Genomic DNA, 15,714 nt, shown 5'->3' with positions numbered 1-15,714 from the left:
TGTTGGAAAGAGCACATTTAAGAACCCACACGTGAAAACCATCATGCTTACGGAATCAGCGTTGAGATTGAAGCGTGGTGGTTATTACATGGTATTCTGCATCCAGTAAGAAATGAGTTTGTCACGAAAAGCAGGTTCCCAAATCCTCGTTGCCGAATACCGTTCCTGGCAGCAGCACCTGCTGTCTGCAGCTCCTCTCCCCCTCAGTTTGGGGTGCTCGCTATCAGCGGGGCTCAGCCAGCCTCCATGCCTGCCCCAGGTTTCGTCTATCGGGAAGCCCCCTTCCACAACAGCGTTCACACGCGTGCCTAACTTCTCCGTCTGCAAGCGGAGTCCTGACAGAGCAGGAAGGGAGTACGGGGGTTCGTGCAGGCCGCCAGCGAGCTGCTGCCCTCGGCGTTTCCCTGTGCTGGTGCCGGCGCCCCTCGCCCCTGCGGCGAGCGAGGCCAGTGCGCGGCGCAGGCAGAAAACTCGGCAAGAAAGGTGAACTGTTCTTCAGCTGCACAGCTCCCTGAACCGCCGTGCTAGCGGGTTTATGAGCAGCAGATGACAGGGATGGGGTGTAAGTAAACAGCAAGGGGACGGCTACTTTCTCCCGAGTCAGCTGTAGATCACGTTAGTTACTGTCAGACTAAACCCATGTGCCTTAAGTCAGGCTTTGGCACCTTTCTCTGTTTAAATGAAAAGGGTGGCGGGAGAGGACCTTTCTGTCTTCTTTACCAAACAGACCGTAACACCACAAACTAATGGGTAATGTAATTGCAAAAGCAATTGCAGAGACCACTACAATGTTCTATTGCGTGATGAGAGGCAAATTTCTGTGGGTAACTCAGTAAAATTAGTGTTTAGTGTTATTTTGTAATATCCCTTGTAAAGTTCCCAAATACCTTTTAAAACAGCTACTCACCTTGTCCTCATAAGATTTCATTTTCAGCAATTCTCTTAAAAAATGACCTGAGACCATCTGCAAAAAAGTTTGCATTTTTGTGAAATATATCAACTCTCATAGGTCAATTTATTCAGAGTTACAAATTTCATTGAGAATAAAAGATTTATGCATTTCTCTTAATTAACAGAACAAGTTTAGCTAAATATAAACTCTGCACTAAAGTTTTGCAGTGGCACAATACCAACACAGAATACAGAAGCATCTTTAAACTATACAAAATTTTAAAATTGAAAATAATCCTGTTTACATATTCTTTATACATTAACATATAAAAGACCTCATTTAATGAGGCATCTAAAAGAATCAAAAACATCTCTACAGCTATCTCTGAAAATTCATATCTGGAAACCATTACACAGAAGCTTTACAAGACTATTTAAACAAACCAATACACACTTTTTACAAGATTAACATTCCAAAAGGTACTCATAGGCAGGTTGTCACTTTTTATTTTTTGCAGTTTACCTCACTGGTTATCTTTAATTATAAAAATCTTCCCATTTATATATGTTGGGTATTGTTGGATAACCAGTAATCTAATTTAAGAGTTGTGCAAAACAAACAAAAATTTGGAAAAACGATGTGTTTAACCAGTCATTTATATAAAATACCCACTACAGCACTTCTTTTGCTCCCTGTGAAGGGAAAAAGCCATAACCAATCTCTTTCTGGAAAGATACCAGTTACATTTTTATATTCCTTCATTAGACTCCTTCTATAAGTTATGATAAATTAAAAGTTCCAACAAGACACTGACTGATCGATAGACCTGCCCAACGTCCCCAAGTTTACAGCTTCTGTTTGCTGCCCGTATGCTGCTGCTGCTGCTTCTTTAGATCAGGAACACCCAGCCACCGCTGCCACCACGCTACCTGAAGGCTGAAGTGGCAACTCTCAGTACCTACAGAGGAGCGGAGCTTTACATAACAAAGACCTGCCTTGGGGCTACTGATCTGAGCCATTTCCTCTTCATCACTTCTAACATACCAGGAGAGCCAACAGCAAGAGGTGTGCAGAATTCATCTGAACTTTTAAAAACTAAGTTCAAATTATATGAAAGTATGTTTTCAAGTTTATTATAATAAATGCAATTACTAAGAGATTACCAGTTAGCAAAACTACTGTATGTGAATAACAAATGGAGAAATCTAATGTAACGCTGGCCAGTAATGCTGGTTTTCTGAAGAAGCAGATATAATATATTTTAAAGGGTCCTTTCTGAGAGGTTTTCTTTTCCCTTATCTTCTGGCAGTTAGGATATTTGGTGAAGCCTATATAAAGGAAGAGGATTTTCCAGAACTACTTGCTGTACACTTGAAAGGAAATGTTCAGTCTCTGTTGGTGTTATTAGCTGCAAAAGCATGTAAATTTCCCATCTGGCTCAGACCACTCTGAATATGTGCAACATGGATCTCAACGTTATTCTGAAAACAACTACAGGAAGAAAAGAAGAAGAAAAAAAAAAGTGTTAAACCCCATATTTAAGAGTTGTGTCTGAATATTTCTACAGTGAAAGCCAAGGTACGAACACAGCCAATACAAAAGTTCAGATGAATCAGAGAGCAGCACATACTAATGCAACTTGATAGAAACATATGTGAAAATGGCATTTGCACAAACAGCTGCATGAAATCAGGAGTTACTAACTTGGGTACTTTAAAGAAGACTTTAACGTGAGCAGAGTTAATGAAATAAAAATAATATGAAGAGATGCTAAAATGCCCCAAAAAAGTACAGTGAAATGGAAACATCACCTTCTTCGCAGTGTACATCAACCTTTAGTTGAATCCATTCCAACGTGCAATTTGCAGTGTTGGTTATAGAGAAATTTCACTGATGTTTGGGGTTTATTTTTGTTTTTACTAATGAAAAGTGCTATAAAATGGCATTTCTCGGTAGTTATTTTAAATCAAATGGCCATCCTACTATCTTTGTGAATAAAAAAAAAATGTGTGCAGCCTCCCATTGTTATGTAGCAATACGAGTATGGAGGGTATAAGGATATACTTAACATTTAGGTATATTTTCTAAATTATGTAATTTAGCAGCATTATCATGATAAAAAAAATTCTGGTCACAGATTGCTGGAGGCTGCAGTGTGCTTCAGACAAGTATCACCACATTCTTGCTATTTTTATAATGCTTCCTCAGGCACCTGGTTGTGACAACTGTTGAAAAATGGCCCATCTAGACTAGAAGGGCCTTTGATCTGGCACAATATGGCTGTTCTTCTGTTTCTTCCTTTAAAAAATTGCTAATGGAAGCTAGTCAGAAGTTGTTATTGTCTCATATGCAGCTTTTCGTATTTACAGACAAGAGATTGAGTAACTATGCAAAAAGAATACTGAATTCATACTGTTCTGTGGTTTAAAGTATTTACTAGTGGGATTTCAAAGTCTGAAAATGTTCTAACTTACTAGTTGTCATAAATGACTGACGAGCAAGAAAGTTTAGTTGCTGCATCAATTTAGCACTTTTTTTTAAAAATCAGGTTACTTCACTGATAAGTTCAAACAGAAAACTGCTAATTTCACAATCCCCTTTAAGAAGCCCCTTTTTAAATGGAACTATTCCTATAAGTTACCAGATTAAAACCCTTAATTATAATCAATGTTCACCTCTGAAATACAGTAAGAATTGCTTGCTGGCACAAAATGTGTAATTAAGAATTAAATATTCAAAAAGTAATACCTGATATTTGAGGAGTCTATTGAATTCTTAATGTCATTTAATGAATCTGTTAGTGATTTAAATTCAAAGGAATTCAGATCACCTCCTTCTGCTAGACACTGTAGGAGAAGAAAACAAAGAATGTTCTCACAGTTCGGCACAAAGAAACCGACAGAGCTTTAACACTAAGTATTTTACGGGAGAAACTATTTTTTGCAAACATATTACCTTAATTTGCAGTAATATTGCTGTCAGTCTAGAGATTAGATCAGTTAAATTTTCGCTCTCAACACAAAGCTGTCCTGTTGTCGAGGAATTTGCTTGCCTGACAATCTCCTGAGCCTCCTCTTCACACCTACGCCTCAGATCTGTGGGTTGGTCGGCAGGCTGGAGGCCCTGGTCAGGAGCAAGCTGTACAGATAAAATGAAGAGAAATCAAGAATAAAGATCTCCTTTGCCTTTGGTGTATGTGTGAAGTGACATGTGATTTCACAGAGAGTTCACAGGTATATAGTACGCAGTATTTTTTCTGCATTTATGTACATGTATGTCTATTTCAAAACTGGCCACTGGCATCAGCAAAAGTGTCTGCATTCTGGTGAAAGAAACAGAGACAGACAGACAAAGGCTGCAAGGAGAGAGAGAGAGAGAGAGGAATCCAATACAGCTATTACTAGTTTCATTTCAAAGTGATACCCGCCCCCCATGCCCTATTCCCAGGAAATTCTAAATTTTTTTTGTACTTAGGTTAAGCAAAACCAAGTACATACAGATTCCAGCAAAATCTTACCTCATAACAATACTGTTGAACTTTATGCAAAACTTTATTTAAGTCTTTGTTTAGTTGTTCCAGATCTAGAACAATAGTTGCATATCTCCTCTGAAACTCAATGCCTATTGGCATAGAATAGGATTTCTGTGAAAAAGACAAAGCATATTGAAGTTAATGCAACACTGTACGTTTATATCTTTTGAACGCATCAAAAGGAATTTTCATTTGGAAATAACACTGAGGTATTTGAAATCCCAGTGTTTAACAGAAAAATGTTAACATACAAAAGATTGAAATGTAGTATCGCCATTTAAAACTCCAAGTGACAACTGTGTAGTAACTACCATGCTTTTACTCACTTCATAAAGTGCTATGATAATCTGTGGTGTTAAATGCTAGAGAAGATAACTGTGGTCTGACCTGCTTATATCTCCAGCAGTTGGGTATGGCTTCTCTCTAACTGTATGTCCTCCTGTCAGTAGGAGGCCAGTATAGCACAATATGGCCACAACCACCTCTGCTGCAGGATGGGAAGCACAGTTGTCTACTAAGTTAGTGGTCACTTGAGGAGGACCCAGTGCTACACACCTTCTGTTACAGCTAACAATTCTGCCAGAAAAGAAAGTTACTAGAGCTTATATTTGGTAACATAAGTATTTTGGGTAAGCACAATTTTCCACAAAAAACCCACCCAAACCAGAATACAGTGCTTTTTTCTTATATAGTTTTCAGAATGTGTCTCGACACTGTTTGGATGATATCTATGAAACTGAAACAAAACATACAATGTATTATAAAATTTCCTTCACAAATGGTCTCTTGCAAGGTAAGCTGGATATATTTCCACTGCTTCTCAGCCACAAGTCTGAGGTACAGGTACCTCAACAATCAAACCTGTAGCTATGGATTTTACACCACGAGATAAACTGCAAAGTCAAGAGCCTTCATCAGGAGGATCCAGGTCAAAAGCTCAACATCAAGGTTTCAGTTATCAGTTCAGTTCAAAGTTCTCCATTAAACTTTATCACTGAAATGATCTCTAGGGATTTACAAATGTGAATACCAAATAAACAGGGCTTTAAACTAACACTGTAACTTCAGAATTCACCTAAGAGCAACTTGGAAACTAGCATAAATTTGATGTACTTCCTGCAGCTCTGGAACATAAGGAAAACATTGTAACCTTCAGACCTTCATCAGTGACTAGCCCCCCCCCCCCCCCCCCCCCCCCCCCCCCCCCCCCCCCCGAGAGCAGACTGTACAGCTCCAGGTTAGCTGTGAAAGCTGCAGACAATTGTGAATTCCCCATTAGAGAGGAAAGACTAAGGGAAATATTTCTCAGCACCAGCACTATTTCTGACCCGGGAGCAATCCAAGATCTGGAAACACTGGCAAACAGCTGAACTGGCAGACAAAAGGTGGACAGCTTTCAGAAGATGGAAACAGATAACATTTCTGTGTCACTGAGAATCTACATGCTTCTCTGGAATGACCAGCATCACCTTTACCTTGTCTTTATTGCAGGTCATGTCAAAAAATGAACTAACCATTTGGATAAACAAATTAAATAAAAAGGATGGCTATCAGAAAAATGTTTACCGTTTTATGTACTTAGTAACTCGTTTATAAGCCTACAATCAAGACTTGTATAGTGATGTCAAGATGCATAACTATTAATAAGCTGTCCTTTCAGAAAAATAAAATAGAAAATGTGCAGTTGTATGTATTAATAGCTCCTCTGAAGGCATCCCCTGCCTCATGTAAATTTATTATTACTGCCAGATAATAATGGACTACATTCAGTACCAGTTCTGATTTTGGTCAGTTCTGTTTACTTCTATATTGGATCAGTTGTTTAAAAAAGTCTCCATAAAAGGATTGCTTTAAACCAAACAGTGGTGCTACTCTAAATCACACCTGTACAAATTGTAATCGAAGTCTGACAATTAAACTATACTTGAATGAACTCAAAGGACTCTGTTTTATTCATGTTCAGGTATGTTATTGATGTTCAAGTGGATTGGTGCCAGAAAAAGATTCTTGTTCAAAGAAAATACATTTTAAAGGAGAAACAACATACACTCAGCAGCACAAATGTAGATGGGATTGCCAAGGGACAAAGAGGATTAGAAGACAGCCTAAGAATATGGCCCAATAGAAAGGTATCACGTCCTCTATTTTTATCAGGACAGCCTTGAATAGTAACAGAGGTTGCTTTATGATTGCTGGTTAACAAAGGAAACAGCGCAAGGGAGGACTTTCAAAAGAATCTCAAAGTCCTTATCTAGGCTATAACTGAGCTAAAATATATCAAATCTAACATTTATTTCTAGATCTCCTTCTTCCCTGTTGCTTTTTTGCTCTTTCAATTTTGTGGAATAAAAATATCAAGGAAAATAATAATACAGTTAATTTATGACTTAGTAGCTGAGCGACATGTTAATATCTAGATTCTTGTCAGAGGCAGTATACTGTCATTCCTGTGGATTTCCTTATCTATGCAAAAGTACTAATATCTCAGTAAAAACAAAAAGGTTTTTAGTTTGTTTTAAAAAGAGCTGGTAATTTTTCAGTATCACAATTACAGATTGCAGTGGTATGTTTTTGCACATTATTAATATGCAAAATCAAAAGACAAAACATTTGATGCACAGGAGAAAGTAATGTAGCAACTGAAATGATAACAAGCACCACAGCACAAAAGAAGAAAATTACACAGACATAGGGATGGGGCAGTAGGAAGCAGAATAACAATGCACATGTGCACATGATCACTGAAGGGAAGAGGGAAATCTTACCACAATAAATCAAATCCTTCAACATTCAAATATTTTACATGAAAAAACCCAGCTTTTTGGCCCCAAGAAATAAAAAGGACTCCTCTTCCTCTGCACAAACCTTTAACCTTCTGTGTGTACGTTGTAGAGACAACTGTCTGAATGGGTGCTAGCAAAAGGTTGAGACTGATAGCTTTCCACTTTCATGTTGATTGATAGCCATGGGTGGTAGAAAAGGCATTCTTATCATTTTGATTTACTGACTGATGATTAGATAAAGCCTAGCAAGAAAAACTATTCTGCTGCTGCTAATTATGCTGTAGCTGCTCTGGTACTGTAATTTTAAATGCTGGTCAAGGGCACTCAGAGCTTTACATAAAAAATCTCTGAACTGAGTTATTGTTTCAGCCAGAAAGCTTAATAAATAAGTACCTACCATCTGCAAAATAAAATTATGATGAATGTCTTACCATATGAACTTGTACCCAAGGTTCTCAAAGTACGTAGTATTTCCTTACTTTACGTGTCAACTGACATACACTATCCCGATGTTAACATTAATCAGTTTCCACAGCATGCTTTCAAAAGAGAATATTTGAAACAACTGACCTCTGACTTGTCTTTAAAAAAAATAATTCACATTATAGAAAGCGATGAAATACAGAATTTTATCTAGACTCTGGTTTTAATTGTATCTATTTGCATTAGCTGTTAAAGCATATCCTCTTTTAAGAACTGAAAAGAGAACATTCTCACCAGCTTTTCTGCTTCTGTATTCATCTCTCTCAATTGTTTGATGTGTTCCTTCTTGATCATAAGGATTTTCGATAACCTGGTCTAAAACAAAGGAACTATTTTTAGAATGAATAGGTCCTTAGTTTTGAAATGCCATAGAAATTCAAGGTAATAAAATCTGTGTTTCTTTCACATAATTTTAAAATACATTTCTCAGTTGTTCATCAAGTTAAGATGCTGAAATAAAAATTAATTAAACGATGGATTTTCCAGAGATTTTTAAAGCATTTTCAAGTGCCCTAGATTGGAGAAGGATAAAATCCATCAGCTGAAATTCCCTATAGGAAGACTAATATAATTTATAGCAGCTAGAGGCTGAAGAATCAAGAGTCTTCTTTTTTTGCAGCCTGAAGGAAAGCAAAGGGTGTTATCATCATGTACTAAAATTAATATCACTCACCTTACCATACCTTTTTTCACACAGTTCTCAGCTTGTTCTCAGCTGTGCCCTTGACCGAGCACCAGCCCTTTGTGCACACTCCTGCAGTAAAACCTGGTATAGAGATTGGATCTATTTTATACAGAACAACTCTGGGCTTTCCATTTCCCTCTTTCATGATGGGAATACCTTGTTTCTGCTGCCCTTGGGACCTAGCAGGCTGAAGTGGAAATCACTGGGAGTGCTCTCAATACACACATCACTCCTAAAACTATTCATAGTCTCCAGGGCCCCGAGAGAAATCCTAGCTCCACTACAACCAGCAACAGTTTTATTACTGATGTAAACAGAGCCAAGATTTCAGGTTTTATAAATTTCAGAGGGGTTAACTGCATCCTAGTAACAGAACATGGGACTGGGAGAAATAGGAACTCCTAGTTCAACATATATCTGCTTATATATAATCCCCTTTGTTGATTTTCAAATTCAGTCTTAACACAGCCAGGTTTCTTGCCCTCACAAATCCTAATGGAAGATCGTTCCAGGATCCCTTTCAGCTAATTATGAATATTCTTTGAATTTCCATGTTAAATGCATTCTTGTTCACTCCACAGTAATTTGTTCTGCCAAAGCTGTTTTTCAGCTAAATATAGGCTCTCCCTCCTTGTATTTATCCCTGTTTATTCAGAGACAGTAAAAGCATCTCATCTCCACCGTTCTTTCACTAGACTAATCAAAACCCAAGCCTTTCCAGTCTCCTCTCCCCAAAAAGGCTCTTGATCTCCTAAACTTTTGTGGACCTTTCTATATCTTTTTTCCATTCATTTTTTCCTAAACGTGAGCAACAGGAAGCCTGTGCCAGCATTCCAAATGAGAGACCTGTAAACTAGACCTGTAAACCAGCATCAATACTTAACTCCTTCTACCACAAATACTTTGCCAGATGCATTTTACGAGCAGATGGCAAGCCATGGTTAGATGCACAGAGGCAATACTGCATAGGTTATCACTTCTCCAATTCTAGCTGCTCATTTCTGTCCTTGTGCTATCCCCCAATGACCATGCTGAGCCAGCACTTGCATTTTCGCAGCTACATGAAGAACCCAATCAAGGGGATCAATAATGACAAACCAATAAATTCAGAAAAGGCAAGGAAAAGAAGTTTTAAAATTGTTAACTTGTGAGCTGGGTTATCTCTCTGATCTAGTTTCTAACAATCCACACAAATGCTCATGTTGGCAAAAAAACACCTGGGAGGAAGGAAAGCACCATACACCATCTGCCACTGCTGCCAAAAACTTACTTGTCAAACTCTGCTGTCGTCACCATCCAGCAACTGCCTAACATGTCTAAGTCCTTCCCCTTCATGAAGCTGGTGAGTCCCCAACTTAATGCAGAATATGTTATTTGTCCCCAAAACTTGCAAGGTTTTTGATGCTTAACTTCTACTTTGATATCCAGACATATTTCACAGAATCACAGAATCATCTAGGTTGGAAAAGACCTTGAAGATCATCTAGGATGATATTTGAGGATGCAGGGCCCTAGTTCTCCAGCTCGTGAGCTTGGATTTTATATTATATTCATCCTATTCCCAGATATACTCCAGTGATCAAGATAATCTGATTCTTTCTACAAGAAACTCTGACCTTTCACTGTATCTATGATGTCTACCAACTTTCTCTCATTGGTACATTTTATTAAATAGAGTTCCATTTTCATCTGTTGGTATAATCAGTGAATGCTTTAACTCAGTTCAGCCCTATTTTCCTTGAGAAATTCTTGCCTAACAGTCTCATTAAACTGGAAATGAGTTTTTAGTACAATGCCTTTCCACATCAAAAGAGATTAAGAAACAACCAGTATGTTTAGGTTTGTACTTTAGATTTAATTTTTCAGTCAAAAGAGTATTTATAAGAACAAGCATTTCAAAGTAAAGTGTGCAACAACTTACTATGGAATATTTTCAAAATTTTCATAAGCAGAAAATAGTCAAAAATCCAGTATCCATTTTCAGATTTTTCCTCCTGCATTTAAATTGAGAAGATCACCCCTTTTTCCACAGCAATCAGGAAGACATCAATTCACTTTTCTGAACATGCTGCATTAACATACTCCCTCTCCTGGACATGCAGCAACCCTGCAAACAATCTGGTTTGTCCAGGATTGTTCCCTTCCCAACCTATTTTTTTTCCCCAAAACAAAACAAGGGGTTGAGGGAGAAAGCTGTACCTGAGCACTTGGAAAAACATCCTCCAAATTTTAATACTGATGAGAATGTAAGAATGTAGTCTTGTCGATTTTGACCTGCAGTATAATCTATGAAATATTTAAGGATACATTACATATTGCATGTAAGCATGAAAAATTTTTATTTTAAAATTTATTACTTGTTTAGTGTTAACTTTATTCTTAATATCATAATGTTAATTTTCGAGCCATTCTTCTCCTAATATGTATGTGTATCCCAAGCACAAATCCAGGCTGGGTGATGAGCGGAATGAGAGCAGCCCTGTGGAGAAGGACTTGGGGGTGTTGGTGGAGGGAAAACTGACTATGAGCCAGCAATGTGCGCTCACAGCCCAGAAAGCCAACTGTATCCTGGGCTGCATCAAGAGAAGCGTGGCCAGCAGGTTGAGGGAGGGGATTCTCCCCCTCTGCTTCACTCTGGTGAGACCCCACCTGCAGTGCTGTGTCCAGCTCTGGGGCCCCCAACATAAGGAGGGCACGGACCTGTTGGAGTGGGTCCAGAGGAAGCCACAAAGATGATCAGAGAGATGGAACACCTCTATTAAGAAAGGCTGAGAGAGTTGGGGTTGTTCAGCCTGGAGAAGAGAAGGCTCCAGGGAGACCTTATAGAGGCCTTCCAGTACTTAAAGGGGGCTACAGGAAAGATAGGGAGGGACTCTTTATCACGGAATGTAGTGATAGGATGAGTGGTATCATTTTTAAACTGGAAGAGGGTAGATTTAGATTAGATATAAGGAAGAAATTCTTTACTGTGAGGGCGGTGAGACACTGGAACAGGTTGCCCAGAGCACTGGTGGCTGCCCCCTCCCTGGCAGTGTTCAAGGCCAGGTTGGATGGGGCTTTGAGGAGCCTGGTCTAGTGGAAGGTGTCCCTGCCCATGGCAGGGGGGTTGGACCTAGATGATCTTCAAGGTCCTTTCCAACCCAAACCATTCTGTGATTCTATGTCCACAGTAAAAAACAGAAAGAATAGCAGTCTGATGTCAAAACGTAAACTCGTAGAAATTAATATAAAGATTTAGAAAAACTAAGACTCCAGTGTATAACTATGATTAAAATAGTTGTTACAAATCCAAGTGTTTGCTCACAATTGCAAATTATACATAAAGAGAATATCGCTAACATTTATTTGTCAGTGTCTGCACATGATCTTGGCTACGCTTCCTTTTGTTACAAATTAATTTCAAACCTGTAAAAGAGAATTAAGGGTCTGGGTTGAAACCTAATTCAAGGTGTGCTGTATTTTTTCTGCTTTGTCCAAAATAAAGTTTTCCCATAAAATTGTTTATTCATGGTATCATAAATAATTGCCTGGCAATAGTTCTCCAGAAAGTTTTCTCTGAATCAAACATTTTCTGATCATTTACTTCCCAAATCACCATTAAATCAGAATGAGGGCTTTGACCTTTTTACTGTACCAGTGTATAAGAAAGACTAGAACATCTTTAATGGTCACTTTTAACATAAAAATACATCTGGACTGGTGAATGCAGTGCAATCAATAATCAGTACTCACCAGGGTCACGTATTTCACAACACCAAATTTCAGTACCATCCTTAAACTTCTAATAAAAAAGTTGATGCTTAAAATGCTTAAGATGTTAGGCTTAAAAATAATGCCCAGTCCTTCAATAGATGTTTTAAGCCTCTCAATTCTTTTATCAAAAGCCTAGATAAATTATTAAGTTGCTCACATAAACAAATGCCAAAAATCTGTGGCTTGATTTTGTTCAAAATCTTTTGACAATCTTCAAGCAAAAATACATATTAATGCAGTATCTTTGTAAAATGCCACCATTTGTAATACAAGCAAGAGGCCTATACTTTTAAAATTCAGATTTCCATATAACGAGTAATAATATACCACCAAATGTGACTGAGAAATCACACATTTTCAGATTTAAAATACAGAAACAATATCGTAAACAGATCAACTTGGCACACTAAATAGTTGTAAAGCTCAATACACCTTAGTTACCCAGTTTCACTGATCATACTCAGTGACTCAAGTAGGAGGATAGCTGCAGTTACAGTTTAGCAGCATAAACAAAACCCGTATCTTTTGTGTATTTCAATTTTTAACATATTAATCTTATAGCAACTACATCTATTTTAAATTTTCTTAGCTAAGCTAGATGCCAAGCCACCTTTTCAAAATTAGCTTCATACAGTAAGTTTCCCCTAAAAAGGTTAATAGATCATTCTGTCAAAAGTCATTATGTTGAACAGCCAAAATATTAGTGTCACATGAGCTACAGACACAACTTGATTCTTTTGACCAATTACATACACTTTAAAATCTGAGAAGTGTTTAGCAATATTATTTCTCAGTTCTAAACGCAGTTCATTCCAACCTCCTTTAGCATGTTCAAGACAGCTTTCATTGTTAAAAATTCAATCATACATCTTAAAAGCCAACGTGGCAATTACATTCTTCCATCATGCTGAAGAGTAACTTGCTTCCGTGAGTTTTGATATTCAATGAATCTCAGCTTCCTTACATTACTTGTCTGTGCTCTTCTGAACTGGTATACAAAACCCACAACGGAATTCTTTCGTAAAGATGAAGATAAAAAAAGAGTTTTCTTATCTATAACATGTAAGCTTGCTTTCAGGGCAAAGAGTGTTTCTTTTCTTCTCCAAGAGGGTAGGACATTACATAACATAAAATACAATATATGATAATGCACATGGGCAAATGTTCTTTGCATAATGCAAGTATATTTTAAATAAAATTTTAAAAGTCTTAACACAGTACGAAGTTTGCAGGTAGAAATAATATCTTTTTTTAGACCAAGTGGTAGAACTGGGAAAAATAAGACACACTTTTGGAGACATAAGCCCCTCCTGTGGTCTGAAGAGCAGCATATTTCAAAGCTTATGAACAAGTGAGAAAATTAAGAAGGGGTGGGGGAATAAAAACCAATATTATTAATATCTTTTCAAAAGTTAACGTGGATATCACCACATTGGTCATAAATCAACAGAAGGTCATTTAACTGCAGAAGAATTACAGAACAAAACACAACAAAATTAAGAGTTGCAGTCAACACTTACCACTTGAATGAGGAATTCTACTGGAAAACCTCCTAGTGTTTCACTATCTGTGCCTGAAATTTTGCTTTTCCACGAAGATTGTCCTAATAAAGGATCACTGTCCTATACAAGAAAGAACAATTAATTTAGTATCTTATTTTTAGAGGGATTTGCTAAAATTTTTATCTTGCTGAATAACCTCAGAAAATTAATCTCAAAAACTGTTTAAGGTAAGAGCTTCAACATGTATCAGACAATATTTCAGTGATTAATATTATATGAAAGAAGTAACTTACTGTAATTGGAGACTGGAGTGAAGGTGTATAATGCAATCGGGGAGGGGTCATAAAGAACCTTGAAGGCCGTTGTTTCTGTCCAAAGGCAGCGATTGGCATGGTTTCATGAGGCTCGTTACTCTGCAAGACAGGAAAAGGATATACTTCAGATGTCAGATTAATTAATTTTACACACCTTGTGGAATACATAATTTATTTCTGGAATCTGGACTAGCCATGCCCATCCATGCCCCAGCACAACAATGTTAAAAGATTAACATATTGCTTTTGGGCTAGCAGGAGCTTCAAAATCATATTCCATTGCTGGAATTTTTCAAAGTGTTATGGCATCACATCAAATAAAACCCGCAAGAATATTTCCAAAAACTCTATTGGCAAGTTGTAGACAAATCATGACTGAAAAGGAGTTCAGCAGAGGCTCCAAACTCAGATCATGACAGAGACTAGACAAGTTATGGACCGTTAGTAGATTCAACACTACCCAAGATACAAAACAACATGACGTTCTCTGAAAAGCTTGCAGTCTAGGTCAGGCTGTTTGGCAGCAACAATTTTTGGAGCTCATAAAGTGGTACAAAAGCCTATGAGCTAGGAAATAATCCCAAATTGTTTGACCAAAGCAACATCCCCAGAGGTAGCTTCATTACCTTAAGAAGTTTCAAAATGAGGTTCAATCAACCACAGGCGTTTCCAGACTTTGGCAAATTAAAAAGGGCCAGGTTTTCTTGAATATTTTCTGCAAATTCTGCCAGGATCCCATAGCAGAATTTTCTTTGGGATCTTACATTACTCGTTAGATTTCTTCATATTAAACTCAGGCTATTATAACAACCTATAATAGTAGGTCTAGTAAATTATTCCAGCCTGAGCCATTATGTTTTTATCACAGAGGGTTAGCCTGTTCTATAAAACCATAAACAGTAGAAGCTCATTCCCCTGGAATTTCACATGCATCTGTTATTCTTGTTTCTACTTTATGACAATACCACCTGGATGTAATATTTTGAATTTTCTTCTTTTTGATTAAAGCATACAATTGTAGATTTTTAAATTGTATTTTATTATTATAGCTATTTTAAGAATGTGTGTCATTAATACTTACAAGAACTTCATAATCTGGGACTGTGTGTGTTCCAAGACCCGCCCTGTCAAAAGTCACTCTGTATGTAGCATTGAGAGTGTCTACAGCGTCTATTTGTCCAGTGAATAGTCCATCATGGACACCACGCAAACGTGCTTAAAAAAAAAGAACAAAAACCCAAACGTTATAATGCTCTGATACCGTTGAGAAAAATAAACTATACATCTTTTGCAAGTAACCCCTCATATGTATACTTAAAACCCACAGATTAAATGCAGGAAAAAAAGTAAACCCAGAAAAAGAATTGTATGCAATACAAATGCTACCCAAATTTTTGTCAAATTTATCTTTGGAAGTCAAGTATTTCTCAAATCTAATCCTTTGCACTACACATTTATGTCTAAATAAAACACTATTTAATATCCAATACCTCCTGACAGACAGATTTTGCAGACAAAAGTAAATTTCTGGATCATTTTGCACACCATTTATCTTTGATCACTTCCACTGAGGACTGTGTATTTAGCAAAAGACAATGAGGAACGCAGCTCAAGGATACATCTCTAGGAGCGTGAGGAGAGGCAGTGTTGTGCATGCCTGCTCTTCAGCAAGAATTAAGGACAGTGTTGCTGAAGAACACAAAAAGCCAAGAGCAATGGTGGCTTGAGTGGGAGATACCATGCTTAAGTGAAAAGCATCTGGATCACAGA

The 15,714-nt window shown here is 37.6% G+C and overlaps 1 protein-coding gene across 7 annotated transcripts in view; it reads right to left on the bottom strand.

Moving 5' to 3' along the window:
- Positions 1 to 996: 996 nt before the first annotated feature.
- The window catches only part of LIN9 (lin-9 DREAM MuvB core complex component), a 39,755-nt gene continuing 25,037 nt past the window's right edge, over positions 997 to 15,714 (bottom strand). For 6 of the 7 annotated variants that reach the window (XM_074817771.1, XM_074817776.1, XM_074817778.1 and 3 more), the window contains 8 exons: positions 15,026 to 15,159; positions 13,924 to 14,043; positions 13,649 to 13,750; positions 7,925 to 8,005; positions 4,410 to 4,535; positions 3,848 to 4,030; positions 3,641 to 3,738; positions 997 to 2,383 (listed from right to left, as the gene is read on the bottom strand). In XM_074817771.1, coding sequence (XP_074673872.1) covers positions 2,278 to 2,383; positions 3,641 to 3,738; positions 3,848 to 4,030; positions 4,410 to 4,535; positions 7,925 to 8,005; positions 13,649 to 13,750; positions 13,924 to 14,043; positions 15,026 to 15,159 — 950 coding nt within the window. In that variant the 3' untranslated portion in view covers positions 997 to 2,277. The remainder of the gene's footprint in view (positions 2,384 to 3,640; positions 3,739 to 3,847; positions 4,031 to 4,409; positions 4,536 to 7,924; positions 8,006 to 13,648; positions 13,751 to 13,923; positions 14,044 to 15,025; positions 15,160 to 15,714) is intronic. The other variant, XM_074817775.1, reaches the window with a different exon arrangement.

This window comes from Strix aluco, chromosome 3 (assembly GCF_031877795.1).
Source record: "Strix aluco isolate bStrAlu1 chromosome 3, bStrAlu1.hap1, whole genome shotgun sequence".
NCBI lineage: Eukaryota > Metazoa > Chordata > Aves > Strigiformes > Strigidae > Strix > Strix aluco.
Note: the sequence above shows the minus strand (reverse complement) of the source record. Positions and strands in the feature narration are given on the sequence as shown.